The sequence below is a fragment of the Harpia harpyja genome, chromosome 7 (genome assembly GCF_026419915.1).
Source record: "Harpia harpyja isolate bHarHar1 chromosome 7, bHarHar1 primary haplotype, whole genome shotgun sequence".
Classification (NCBI taxonomy): domain Eukaryota; kingdom Metazoa; phylum Chordata; class Aves; order Accipitriformes; family Accipitridae; genus Harpia; species Harpia harpyja.
This window is the reverse complement of record NC_068946.1, coordinates 13,924,098-13,937,513: the sequence shown is the minus strand read 5'-3', so window position 1 is coordinate 13,937,513 and position 13,416 is coordinate 13,924,098. Positions and strand designations below refer to the sequence as shown.

General features: G+C 56.6%; 1 protein-coding gene across 1 annotated transcript; it reads left to right on the top strand.

The window, feature by feature from the left end:
• Positions 1–4,009: 4,009 nt before the first annotated feature.
• On the top strand, positions 4,010–13,194 carry LOC128143767 (maestro heat-like repeat family member 5). The gene is made up of 21 exons (XM_052791406.1): positions 4,010–4,046; positions 4,153–4,287; positions 4,994–5,044; positions 5,169–5,250; positions 5,887–5,987; positions 6,108–6,219; positions 6,966–7,270; positions 7,426–7,637; positions 7,752–7,901; positions 8,089–8,243; positions 8,572–8,719; positions 8,987–9,174; positions 9,264–9,401; positions 9,921–10,035; positions 10,490–10,627; positions 10,882–11,058; positions 11,192–11,347; positions 11,689–11,790; positions 12,214–12,316; positions 12,583–12,639; positions 12,953–13,194. The coding sequence occupies exons 1-21, from the start codon at positions 4,010–4,012 to the stop codon at positions 13,156–13,158; spliced, it is 2,868 nt and encodes a 955-aa protein (XP_052647366.1). The 3' UTR covers positions 13,159–13,194.
• The last annotated feature ends 222 nt before the right edge of the window (positions 13,195–13,416 follow it).

Here is a 13,416-nt window from a genome sequence, read left to right as displayed (position 1 = left end):
CAGCAATTGTAAATTGCTCCAGTGCCATCTAGTGTAACAAGGGCCCCCCCATGCAGGCAGAGGCCATAGCCAAAATACAGGCAGAGCTGAACTCCAAATCCAGTGGAGGAGAGAAAGATAGGGACAAGGAGAGGACAAAGGCTCTTCCTATGCTTCCCAGAGCAACACCATAGAAAGGAAAAACAGTGAGGGTGAGGGAAAGCCTAGATATCTAGATAAGTCTCTCCAGCCACGTTCCCTTGGCTGAGCTGGAGATTGGCACTCCTACTTCAGTGCATAGCTCAGGCACTGAAGATCCAGGGCTGAGCTTCAATAGCTGGGGCTGTGGGTGAAGGTCTCAGTGGAGGGGCTGGTCAGGGCCATCAAGGCCTATTAGTGCCCTCAGGGCCCTGACAGTGATGATGAGAGACTCCTCACCAGCAGTCTTGGGGTTAGCTGCCCCCTGACTCTGGTAGCTTTAGGTGAGGAGGGAGGATTGTGAGCATGAGAGGAGGTATGGACTGATCTTGTTCGCAGAGAACAGGGAGGAGCCTGTGAGTTTTAGATGTTCAACCCAAGTCACTTCACTGCGGAAGTTGGTTCTGCTTTTCCAAAACTGGGCCCTTTAAAAACTTTCTGAGATGGGCAGCCAAGACCAGAGCCAACCAGAACCATCAGTTGCTTTGGAAAGCTGGCACCATAGTGCCTTGGAAAATACTGCACTCACCTGGCTGTGTGCAGGTCATAGCAAGAACATGGCTGTAAGTCACACTGGACAGTAAATGCAGTAAAAGATGTTCCCTCGTACTGCTGTTAATGCATGGTCCTATATGCTCATGCGGGTTTCTTCAGTTATTCTTGCATTGCCCTTATTACTGTTGCTATTAATTATTGAAAAAAGGAAGAGCCTGATTACATCAGGGCAAAGAGGTGAAGGAGAGCTCCAAGATGCACAGAGCCCTTCTCCCTTCTGTTTAAGGCTGACTTTAAAGAGTAGGTGGCCTTTCTTCAGCTCCAGTGTCCTCCTTACAGCCATGGCTGAGGAGCACCTTAAGAAGCGAACATGAGAGAAGACAGCACATCACCCTCTTGGAAAGAGGGGAATGACATGAGCCGTTCATGGCATCTTCCTCTGATATGATGTGACAGCAGGGTGCTCTAAACACTGTCTCAGGAAGCCAAGTATAGGCAAAATGTCTGCTTCCATCTCCCCCAACCCATCCCCTCCAGCTACAGCTGAGATACGGCTGCAATTCACCAACCGCATTGTGTCTGGGAGAAGGATCTGTTCTCAAAACTGTCTCAGACAGCTGGAAATGAGCCCTAGTAACAGGTCAAAAAATAAGTAAACACTCACCTCGCTGATGGGCCCCTCTTCTGCCTGCTCATTTCAGCAGAAGCAGTACCCATGGCTGCCTAAGCGGTCTCAGTGGGAAGTGCATGGGGCCTTCCACAGAAGTTGGCATGGCCTCCTTGAAAGAAATCACGGCCTGTGGTAATCATAAACACATTCTTTGTAATGCAGACAAGGAACGTGTGTCCAAATGGCTAAGTGCCTGAATGGTCATCTGACACCTTTTGCCTCGGGTGTGCTGAAACCAGTAGGTATGGTGGAGAATGTGTCCTCGCAGAAGGAGGCCTGCATCCCCACTGATTCTTGAGAACTGCAGTACCCATCTCCTGCCTCAAAGACCTTTGCCCTGGGTGACTTCTCTGTAAGTGGGAAGCCAAAGTTGAAGTGCACTGATATCTGGGCCCTTCCAGGTGGCTATTGTGAGGAAGAACTGGAGGCATCAGTGGCAATAGTTATCTGTCAGAAACAAAAGCTGTTGTTCCTTCCTGGAATGATTTTTCATGGAAGTGATTACCTGCAGCACACAAATATCATGAGCTGCTGAGTTTCACAAGTCAATTAGACTTGTACAGAGATACTTTCAAGTTTCCTTGTGTTCTTTTGGCTTTTTTCTTGCATTGTGGAAAAAAAAGAAGCTCTGGTGTTCAACACGCCAGTTGCTGTGTATTTGGCTGCTGCCAGCAGTTGATATCCAAACAAAACTAGATGCCTGCTGTGCAAGAAAATGTACAGCCATGAACAGGGAGGTTCCCCAGTGAATAACAAGGGAGACACTTACTTCGGGGAGTGCAGAGGATGGGGACAACTCTGGGATGAGAACCTGTTCTGTGTCTCTGATTATGATGCCAAAACCCCGAAGGAGCAACCAAGAGAAGTGCTGGAAGCAGACATGTTCTGACAATTTTTGCTGCCAGATGGACACTGGGTAGACTTGTTCCCATGGGTCCAGAAGACTCGATCCAGGAACAATGGATGGCCATGCATTGGGAGGGAATGGCCACCAGCAAGACCAGAGTAGGATCCTCTAGCAGCAAAGTCTCAGCTCGTGAACTGGGCCATCTTTTCAGCAGATAACAAATTTGGCACATGTACACACAATTCTGATACTTTCTTGCTCATCTTTGAATGGTTTGTGAACTCACCCCATGTTGCTGCCAGAGGTGGCTCTAGAGCACCCCAATGTGACCCATCTTCTCAAGCAGAGCAAAGCAATGTGCTTTCCTCCGTCACTGAATCTTATCCACATGAGTCCCTGCTTTTCTTCAGTGTCTGCTACTCCTTCCTCTCCTAGGGCACACAAACCGCTACACTTCTTATGTGCCCCTGTGGCAGGTACACCCTCCCTGATAAAGACTGAAACTTCTTGACCACTGGGAGGGTTAAACTAGAAGCTGTGGTTTGGGGGTCTAGCTGCCTGGCCCACCAACCTGAGCCTGCCAGAAACACCTCATCCAATGAAACACCTCAGTTAAGAGAAGTTTCTAGACCCCGACCATGAGCCCCAATCCAACCTAGGGTAGACCGCCTTGAGCCAGTCTTCCTGGGAGCAGCGGGTCTACAGTCAGAGACTGTCCCCTTAGACCGTGATGCTGTCTAAGGAAACTCCCCTGGGTTGAGTGCCTCACCTTATCAGTAAGTGATATGCGCATTTGGAACTATCATTCTAAGCTTAGATTTGGTTACAGTTCCTGTAGTGATAGTTCCCAATGACATCCTGAACCTGTAAATAAGTTGTGTTTGTCGCAGTGTTTAGAGCCTGTTTGATCTGGCTGTTATATTCCAATATCACATAACATTCCTGTTCATTTTTGATATTGTTACCTGATCAGAAAGTAACTCCCAAAACACACAAAGTATGTTTAGCAAGGAGACATTGCTTTATTCTGTGCAGGGTGCAAGGTGGAAGATTCCCACAAATGGAGCACACCTACTGAGGTTTTCAGTCCATACTTATACACTACAGTTAAAACACCACGCCTATCTAATACATATGTTCCACCAAACTATTGCATACTCATTATGTTGAGCAAGCATGAGGTGTTGTTCTCTTGAGCAATCATCCCAGAGTGTTCTATGCGTGCACAGGGATCTCTGGTAGTCTTTGGTGGTCGTTTGGGGAAGAATACCCCTACTCCTTTTGTCCTCTTATGGTCATGCATCATCTGAAGACACCAGGGTCTTTGTTTCTCTCGCCACCTGCCGTTTCTCAAAGCTGAAGGAGGATGTATGTCCTTAATTAGCAAGTCTGTGACTAAGCATCCTCTGTTGTAAGTAGACTCTTAAACTAGATAAGCTTTACCTTGAATACACATAATCTAAACAGTCCTTACACAGTCTGTATCCATTGTTAGATATGCTCCTTTAGAATTAACCCAAATAATAGATATTCCAACAGATGTTCCAATAGATGTTCTGTTATAATTGTCAAATAACTGAAGAAATGATGATTCATAATGAGCATCAATCCTCACGAAGGCTGTGCTCCCTTTCAGCTTTGGAGGCAAGAGGTGACTGTACCACTGCTCCAACAAAACCTCTTGGATCGTGACTGTGGTCACAGAGTGGATTGTGTGGCAGGTGCATCCCCCCCAATAAAGACCAAAACTTCTTGACCACTGGAAGGAAAGGATTAAACTAGAAGTTACAGTTTGGGGGTTGAGCCACCCAGCCTACGTGATGACTGGAGTCATGTGCACAGAGTGCCCCAAGTCTGGTACCCCAGTGACCTGAGCCCGCCAGAAAATCCAATGAAACACCTTGGTTAAGAGAAGTTTCTAGACCCCTGACCATAGATGACCACGAGCCCTGACCTGACCTAGGGTATAAATGGAACTGCCAGGAGACCCATTTGAGCCAGTCGTCCTCGGAGCAGTGGGTATGCAGTTGGACACTCTCCCCTTGGATCAGGATGCCATCTAAGGAAACTTCCCGGGATCAAGTGCCTCACCTTATTGGTGAGTGATGTGCGCATTTTGAGTCATCATTCTAAGCTTGGATTTGGTTACAGTTTGTGTAGTGATAGTTCCCAACTGACATTTTGAACCTGTAAATAAGTTGCGTTCATCGCAGTGTTTACAGCCTAATATTCCTGCTCACTCTGGCTGTTATATTTCAATATCACATAACATTCCTGTTCAATTTGACCATTGCATTTTGAGATCATTAAAGAAAATCAACTTTTGAAGTATATCACTGTTGGCCTAGAGTTTCTGCAACAGCCCTGTGGCTCTTGTTGTGTGACACCACAGGCAATGTACACTGTTGCAGAGCTGGCTTTCTCGTTTTCAGGGAAAGAAGTTGCATGCAGAACATCCCAGTTTCTGGGGAATATTCCTACTGTGCAGTTACTCAGAAGGGCAAAGTGAGGTTCCTCTTCCCAACCATGTCCTATTCACCTCTGGAGCTTGGGAAAAGAAGAAGGGTCCTGTGAGAAGGATCACCATCAGGAAATCCTAGAGAAAGCTACATGGGCTTGCAACCTACCAGCCTCAGTTATGAGTGAAAGTATGCCAAGAGAGTTCCTCTGAAAAACAGCACTGCTATGGTTTGTTTCTAGTAAGTCTTGGATTTAGAGTTTAGAAGCTCATTCACATGTTTTTAAGGTACTTGCATGAAAGAGAGGTACAGCAGATGCACCTCAAGGCTTGGATCCCATCCCAGCATCTAACAATGGCACAGATGCAGCTGGCTTGAGACACTTGACTGTGGAAGGTGAGTCTGACCTCAAGCACTGCAGTTAAAGGCAGCCAAGAGGACAGGCTGCACCTGAAGCTGCTAAGTGTTGCTGTGAGGCTGGGAAGTCAATATAAAGCCCTTATGGACACTTTTCCCCAAGCCTTCTGCCAAGCCATGTGCAACTGTGCCCACAGTATCCCCACTTTTGGCATCACCACCAGTGCTGATGCCTTGCTGAGGAGGTACAGGCCTTCTGGGTTATGCTTTTATTGTGCTAAAAATGAGGTGACTTTGACCCGGTGTACTTTGTCTCTTTGGACTGTAGGATGAGAGGCTGTCGTGGTTTAAACCCAGCCGGTAACAAAGCACCACGCAGCCGCTCGCTCACTCCTCCCCCCCGGCCCCAGTGGGATTGAGGAAAAAATATAAAGAAACGCTAGTGGGTCGAGACAAGGACAGGGAGGTGTGGGCTCCTCCCGGGGCTGCAGGTGGGCATCTGCTCCCCCGCTCACCTCCATGGGCTGGGGGGGGACAGCCTGCCATCTCACCACGGGCTGCAGGGGCATCCCCTCCTCTGGCGCACCTCAGTATCCGCAGAGGGGTTCCTCTCACATTCCAATCCCACTACCCACTGCAGGTTCCCTTTCTTAAATCTGTTATCCCAGAGGCGCTACCGCCATCACTGACTGGGTCGGCCTAGGCCACAGGCAGGTCTGGCTTGGAGCCAGGGGACCTTCTAGCAGCTTCTCACAGGAGCCACCCCTGCAGCCCCTCCCCTGCTACCAAAAAACACCCATAACCATAAGTGGTGAGTGATCCCTCCCTGTTCTTGTCTCGACCCACGAGTTTTCCTTTATATTTTCTCCTCTTCCCACCAGGGCTGGGCGGGGGGAGTCAGCGAGCAGCTGCGTGGTGCTTTGTTACTGGCTGGGCTTAAATCATGACACCAAGTCAGTTGAGCTGCAGAAATTAAATACAGGTGAGGTTAAAGCCTCGTCTTCTGGAAGGCTTGCATGCGGACTACGGACACTGAGGTAGCAGTGGAAGCTCTCCAGCTATATCCACTAACTGGTTCTTGTTATCACTCTATCTCTTCCAGTTTGGAGAATATCAACCAAGGAAGGAAGTGTCAACAAAGCACATGGAATATTTGTCACCTTAGCTGAGACCCTGCACCTTGGAAGCTGGGAACTGAGACACAGAAGTGAAAGGTGCATGCAGTTCTGATTTTTGGAGGAAAAGCTTATGGGATTTGGGTACCTTGATCCTCTCTTTCCTGAGGGAGGAAGACACAAGTATCACAGCTCCAGGGAGTTCTTGCCAAAAATTAACTTGTAGATCAGTGACATCAAAAGCAAGCAAATCAGCCTTCTTCAGCTGGCAGTGGAGGAATGGGAACTCCTCTGTCTGCCTCAGTGCTGTCCACGGGTGATCACTGATGACACTGAAGGTGCAGCTTGTTATCAGTCCACTGGCAGCCTGCAATTAATTTAATCGCACAGTATATTATGCAGGCAACAACTACAAAGAAAATCACCCATTTTATGGATTGGGTTTGCTTTCAAACAAGTTGGACATCATCTCTATCCGTACCAGTACTGACGCCCATTTGTGCAAACTTGGCTCCTGTGTGGGGACCCCTGAAAAACTTGTCCTTGGAGGTGTCCACAAATATTCTCCCAGCCCTGAACCGCCAGTTGTTTCCTGCCCGTGTGTTGCTGGCTGGATTGTTGAGGGGTCCAAGGTGCCTCTTTAGCCGGCGCCTGTGGAGCTCCTTCAGTGCTGTTCTGCTGTGGGGCAGGTTTTCCGGGCTGGGGGAGGCCCCAGAGCATGGGCACATGGCAGTGTGTCACAGGGCGCTTTGTGACCCACCGTGATATGGGCACCGCCAATTGCATGGCACGTGGCAGTGTGTCACAGGACCCTTTGTGACCCTCCATGGTATAAACGCTGGCAGGGACGCAGCCACCCCACAGCGCCCGGAGGACGCGACGGGACAGGACGGGACAGAGCGGGGCTGCGAAGGAGCCCCTGTGCAGCCACCTCGTTCCCTGCTGACCTGCGTCCGCGGCGCTTTTCTGAGGTGTCTCCCATCCCTGTGGCAGGAGCCTTCGAGGCTGGGCCTCGGCGGGATGGCAGAGAGACCCCGCAGCGTGCCCAGGCTGGCCTGGCTGGCGTGGGAGGAGGAGGAGGAGAAAGGCACTGAGGATGCCCCAGTGTGGCAGCCTGATGAGGTGGAGGAGGTCCAGCCGCTGCAGGCGGGTGAGTGGCTGAGCTGGGCCACGGGGCCAGTGGCTGCAGCCGGCTTGGCCCCGTCCCATCCCCTGTGGACATCCCCAGCAAAAGAGGGGAAGAAGGGACGGGGCCGTTCCCCATGGCCGGGCGCCGGCCACGCTCCATCCACTGGGCACCCCCAGTCCCAACCTGCGGGCAGAGAGATGGGGGTCAGAGTCCCCAGCAGCTCCTGTCCCGGGGCTGGCCCTGCCTGGGGAGCGCAGGGCTCGGCTGTGTTCTCCAGCCTCTTCTGCAGCCCCTCAGCTCTGCTTGCGCTCGGTCTTTGCCAGATCCAGACTGGAACCTGCCAAAAGAGCAGGAACACGCCCGGGCCCTCTTCCACAGCAGCGCACAGGTATCTGCAGCCATCCCCACCTGGGCTGGGCCTGGTCTCGCTGCTCAGCCGAGCACTGCCGTCGGGGCACTCGATGTGACATGCCTCTCTTCCCTGCCCTTCCTTCTCCTGTAGAGGTTTTGGGAATCCCTCAAGCCCTCTGAGCGTGAAGACGCCACCATCGCGGCCATCGAGGGCATGGCAGACTCGGACTCCTATAATGCGGAGGCTTGTGCTGCCATGCTGGATGTGCTTGTGGAAAGTGACACCTCCAGACTGCAACATGTAAGTAGCCTGTCGCCGGGGCTCGAGCCCCCAGAGGAGATCGTGTGCCCCCTGAGGCCGGGTCCGCTGGGCACCCAACAGCCTTTTAGGCCAGCACAGTGTGGTGGGAAGGGAAGCACTTCTCGGGGGAAGCTGGGGAACTGGCTCGCTCTGGCAGCACTCCAACTCTCAGCCATGTCTCCTCCAGGTGCCGAGCATCGTGAGGTGCATCTACCAGTGGCTCATGTCCAACACGCATGTGGCTGCTGAGCACAGGCTGGACAACAGCCTTCTGGAGCTGACCCACGCGCACCCCTATGACGTGGCGGTGACCCTCCTGCGCTGTGCCCCATCTTGCGACAGGTACAGGGCCCACCTGCCTTTAGAGCCCATCAGGCTGTAGAGCCTGTCCCAGGTGGGCTGTCAGAGAGATGGAGATTTTCAGGACCTTCCGGCCCCTCCGTTTCCCAGCCCTGGCACGACAGCCCCAGAGCCCGCTGCCGTGCTCCCTCCCCGCCTCTCAAGGCACCGTCGCTCGGCTGCCTGCTGCCCGCAGGGGCAGGCCTGCTGGGTGCTGCTGGCGAGGGGCAGTGGGCAGAGGCAAGGCTGGCGGCCAGCCCCAGCCCCCGCGGTTGCCCAGGCCACGGCACTGTGGCCAAGACCCCTCTGACACAGAGCTCTGGGCCTGCAGAGCTGCTGCGACCATGTGGAGGGTGATGGTCTCCAGGAGCAGGACTGCAGAGCAGGTGCTGCGGGAGCTGGTCTGCGTGCTGGAGGACTGGCCGCTGCACAGCACGTGCACCTCCGATGGGGACAGCGCAGATGTCTTTGCCCTGGCTGTGAGTTTCTGGCCCACGCCTTTGCTCGCCCCCCAGGGTCGCCTCTCCGGGCGGCTCTCCATCCTCCCCCACCGCTGCATCTCCCTGCCTCACGCGGTGGGCTGGAAACCTGGGTTAGGGGCAGGTGTAGGGACAGCCAGGGTGGGTGCTCCCCCTGCGTCTCCCGTGGCCCAGGGCAGTGCCTGAGCCTCACCCTCCCGCGCTCGGGCCCTGCCGCGGGGACATCTCGGCACTGAGCGCTGTCTCTGGGTGTTTTGTTTTCTGCAGGCAACCAGGGTGCTGCAGGAGATCCTCCGGCTGCCCGGGTGCCCACGGAGGTTGAACGTGCTTTTCCCCCGCATCTTCCTGGCTCTGCTCTTCCAAATTTTCTTTGCCACACAGCAGATGCCAGAGGAGGTCGATACCTTCTGGAGGGGATGCCAGCAGGAAGGCTGCCCTCCCACCAACCCCAGCAGGTGCTCCACCTCGGCCCTCCCATCCCTCCCGTGGCCCCGGTGCCGGGGCCTGGGCTCCCAGCGTGACCTGGGCTTTGCTCTGCACACAGATTTGCAATGCTGACCGTGAAAGCACTGCTCTGCCGCCTTGAGTATGACAATATGGTGTTTGAAGTCGAACGTAAGCGTGGCTGGGACACGCTCCTCAGCGCTGAGACCTACCATTGTGCAATGGGTCTGCTGGCCAGGTGAGAACCCCCTCGTCCCCGCTCCCCCCGCCATTTCTCCCCTGCCGATGGGGCGCCCCGCACGATCCCCTTGGTCGTGAGTGAGAGGGACTTGTCACCAAGGGATGGCCCAGCAGACTGGAAAAGCCTGGGAGAGGTGGGTGCATACGAGACGCCACCTCCCAAAGCACCAGCGTCCCCTCCCGTGGGGCCTGGGCTGACGGCACAGAGTGGGGGTCTGTCTGCAGGCAGCCCCGCTGACGGCAGCCCACCGGGGCAGGGCAGGGTGCACCGAGGGCCAGCGACAGAGCCTGGGGGACACGAGTGCCCTGTGGGCAGGAAAGGGGTCTTCTCAGAAGGGAAGGCTTCAGGGCAGGAAGGGTGTTTTGCCAGTCTCTTCCCCAAAAGGAGCCTGCTGGTGTTGGCCATGCCTTTCTCCTGGCGAGGGGCGGTGGGGACAGACCAGGCCTCTGTGAGTCAGTCCGGGGAGAGGTTTGCCCACCCTGCTCGGGGTCAACGGTGCCTTCTTCCCCCTGCCAGACAGGTGCGTGGTATCTCGAGGAGCTTGTGTTACTCGATCGCAGGCTACCTTGTCAAGCTGCTCAGGAGGAAGAAGCAACACTGGGAGGTCCCCGCCATGGCGTTCCTTGTCGAGGTGAGCCTGGTGGCGAGCGCTGCCTCGCTGACCCGGCTCTCACCACTCCGCCCTCTCGTAGCCGCAGCTGCGGGGGGAGCCCAGTCAGTGGAGCTGGGGCAGAGGGTGGGCTCCGCTGTGTGCCCTCAGCCTCTTGCTGCTGGGGTGACACTTGTCCCCACCTGTGTTTCATGCCTGCCTTGTGCCAGCTCTCGCTCTCTCATTGCGGCTCCTCAAAGGCCGAGGAATCAGAGGCTGCTGAGGGCTGGGAGGCACAGCAGAGCGCGTGAGCGACCTGCACCGTGTGCCCCGCGGCACAGGGCAGGGAGCCCAGGGGGTCTGCGCAGCCGCTGCTGCCTTTGGGCTCGGCTGACTGGGACGGTACCCGCGCCCTGTGCTGCTGGCTGGACCCAGCCCTGTGCGGTGGTGGAGTCCTGCTGGCCAGGCACCCCTGTCACTGCTCTGTGTCTTCCAGCTCCTGGTCTGCCCTAACGTAAGGTGTTGGGGTGCCTGCATCCTGCAGCTCGTCCCAATGTACCTGCAGAGCAAGTGCAGAGTGATGCGTCGCCTGGTGCTCAGAGGCCTCCTGGAGCTCTGCAAGACACCCTTGATGGTGAGAAGGGGCAGCCAGCTGAAGCCGTGCTGGCAGCATGGGGCTGGGTAACGCAGTAGCTTGGACTTGGCTGCGCTTCGGGAGCTGCGGCAGCTGCTCCCAGCTCTCCTGCCTCCCCGTTCACCTGCCCGAGTCCTTCGGGGCAGGCCTTTGGCTTCTGGGCCCCGAGGCAGCAGTGTGGGGTTGAACCTCCGGAGCAGTTTTGGCAGTGCAGCCTCTTATGGATTCACAGCACAGCATTGTGTTCCACACAGGTCAGAAGAATGCAGCACCTGCTGCAAAGGCTCATAGAGCTACTGACGGATGCAGACGGGGAGGTGGTTGGGATGACCCTCTCCGTGCTCAGCAAGGTGCTCTGGGCCACAGGCATCCCAATTGCCAGCCCCATCACTCTGCAGCTGGCTGAGAGGCTCCAGCCACTCTTTGACAGCGTAAGGCTTTGTGCCCCCCACCACGGGCGCTGGGTGCTGCCGGGAAACTTTGCGCCCTGTGGCTTTTCAGACCCGTGCCCAGGTGGGCCGGTAGCAGCCGGTGCTGAGGTCTTGCCCTCTTCCTTTCCACCAGGACGCCAACCATGTGCAACTGCTCTCCATGCACCTCTTCCGAGATGTGATGGAGTTGGTAGCGGAAGAGGGAAAAAAGCCACTGAAGCAGCACGTGCACCAGAGCCTGATCCCACTGCTCTGCCACTTGCATGATGAGAACCAGCGCGTGGCAGAGGTGAGGATTTCCGACCTGCCGGTGTCCCTGTGGCAGGTGGCTCAGCTGCCTCCTGCCCTGGCGCCTCGCGAACCGCAGCGCTCCAGCCTCCCCCTGTCCTTGGCTACAGAGCAGCAGCTCTGGGGGACCTCTGTCCTGCTGCCCTGGCAGCACCAGGTGCCCGAGATGGGGCTTGAGCCACTCCTCTGCCCGGGCGCCGAACCCGTCGACGGACGCGTTCCCCAGCTGCTGCGTCTTCCCACCAGGGGCCAGGACAGGCCCCGAGCCTTGCCCAGGTGCACGGGACGCAGGTCCTGTGTGCCGGGCAGCGGTGCCATCTCCCAGTCTCTGCTGCTCTGCAGGCCTCTCAGGAAACCCTGCTTCAAGCTACCAAGTTCCTGAAGAACAGGAAGCTCCAGCAGCTGCTGGAGAGGGAGCAGACATGGGTGGTTGGCAAGTGCCTGGTAAGGATGGCCCCAACGCCCCAGTCCCAGCCTGGACAAGCCCCCTGCCCCCAATGCCCAGTGCGTGGGGCTGGCAGCTGTGCCCCTGCCCGCTGCTGCAGCCCATCGCCACCAGCCTGCCCCCCCACACACGCTCCCTTCCCTCGGGCGTGCGGCCCTGTGGACTCTTCTCCAGGCTCCTCTCCCTCCTCGAGCCCTGGGTGCCGACGACGGAGCCCCAGCCCAGCTGGGCTTCGGCAGCAGGGTGGCACCGCGGCTCCCCAGGGAGCACCCAGCCCTCTGCTCCCTCCAAACCCCGGCACCGGCCGGCTGCTGGCTGGGCGTCAGGGGTGTCCTGGCAGGAAAGGCGGGGTGCAGGGAGCGCCCGACCTGGGGGCAGAGTCTGCACCAATCCTTCCCTCCATCCCCTTGTGCTCTCTCCAGCTGGCAGAGTACAGCAGCAGAGTGGACGAGTACCTGCAGCAGTCCCTGCTGTACCTGGAGAGCCCACAGGCATCCATGCGAGCGGCGGCCATCAGGTTCCTTGGTGAGCCACAACTCCCCCGGGGTCCCTCCCTGCCCCACTGCAGCTTGGCCCCAGCCCCGGCTGCTGCACCGGCAGCAGGAATTGGCCCTGTGGCTGTGGAGCCCCGACTGCCCGATGCAGGGCCAGAGCACCCACGGGGCTCCCTGCCGCCCTCTCCCACCCCTGCCCTCGGGCGTCATGCTCTGGGAGGACCCCGGGCTCAGCCCTGCCAAGGGGAGGAGTGCTGCTGGGACCAGCAGGATTTGTGACGGGCTGTGCGTTCCTAGGGCTCGCCGGGCGGCACGTGATGCATCAGCAGGTGAAGCTCCAGGTCATCTACAAGGGTGAGTGAGGGCAGCAGGGTGGGTGTCAGTGGGGACTGGCAGGGAGGGGGAAAGACCCTGGGCCGGGAGCTGTGATCCCTGCCCCAGCTGGGGAGAGCTCTGCTCCTTGCGTGGATGAGGGGCAGCGTGGGCAGAGCAGAGAGAGCTTTCAGGGGCACGTGGCGTTCGTGGCCAGCACCTTCCGGCTGATCCTGTTGGCCCCTGCTCCCTCCTGGCCATGGGAAGAGCTGGCTGGGGCGGCCCTGGCAGGAGGCGTTCCTGGGGTCCCCGCAGATCCGGGTTCTGACCTCGTCTCTCTTCCTCTCTGTCCCAGCCCTTCAAAGCACGACAAAAGACGTCAGCCTCTCCGTCTCAAGCCTGGCAACTCAAACCCTATTCCTGCTAAGAGCCGCAGAGAGAAATCCCCCCTCCAGATTCAGGCTGCCGGTGCTGCAAGAGCGATTCCGCAGGGCATGGAGGAGGCGGCCTTCTCTCCGGGACAATGGCTTCCTGTGCTGCTGGAGCTCTGTGCAGAGCTGATCCCGGGAGCTCCGTGTGCTGGGGCCACCTGAGCCTGCGGGGAAGGCTGGGTGGCTCCTGGCCTCTCCCTGCCTCTACCTGCAACTTCTGTCCAAGGGCTATCCAGCAGATGGGCTGAACACAAGCTGTCTACCACACAAGTATGAAGTACACACAGGAAACAGCACCTGAGATAAGCCACCTGTTACACAGGTCCAAGGTCCATTTGGAGACAGAGGGGTCAATAAACACGCCCTCATAAAGCTCAGGCCAGAACTA

Bases quoted from the DNA above. Each gene is read 5' to 3' on its own strand.
- LOC128143767 (XM_052791406.1), top strand. From the start codon at position 4,010: ATGACTGGAGTCATGTGCACAGAGTGCCCCAAGTCTG. The intron at 4,288-4,993 runs GTGAGTGATGTG...ATCCCATCCCAG, and splicing joins TCAAGTGCCTCACCTTATTG to CATCTAACAATGGCACAGAT. The intron at 6,220-6,965 runs GTGCATGCAGTT...AAACGCTGGCAG, and splicing joins CTGAGACACAGAAGTGAAAG to GGACGCAGCCACCCCACAGC.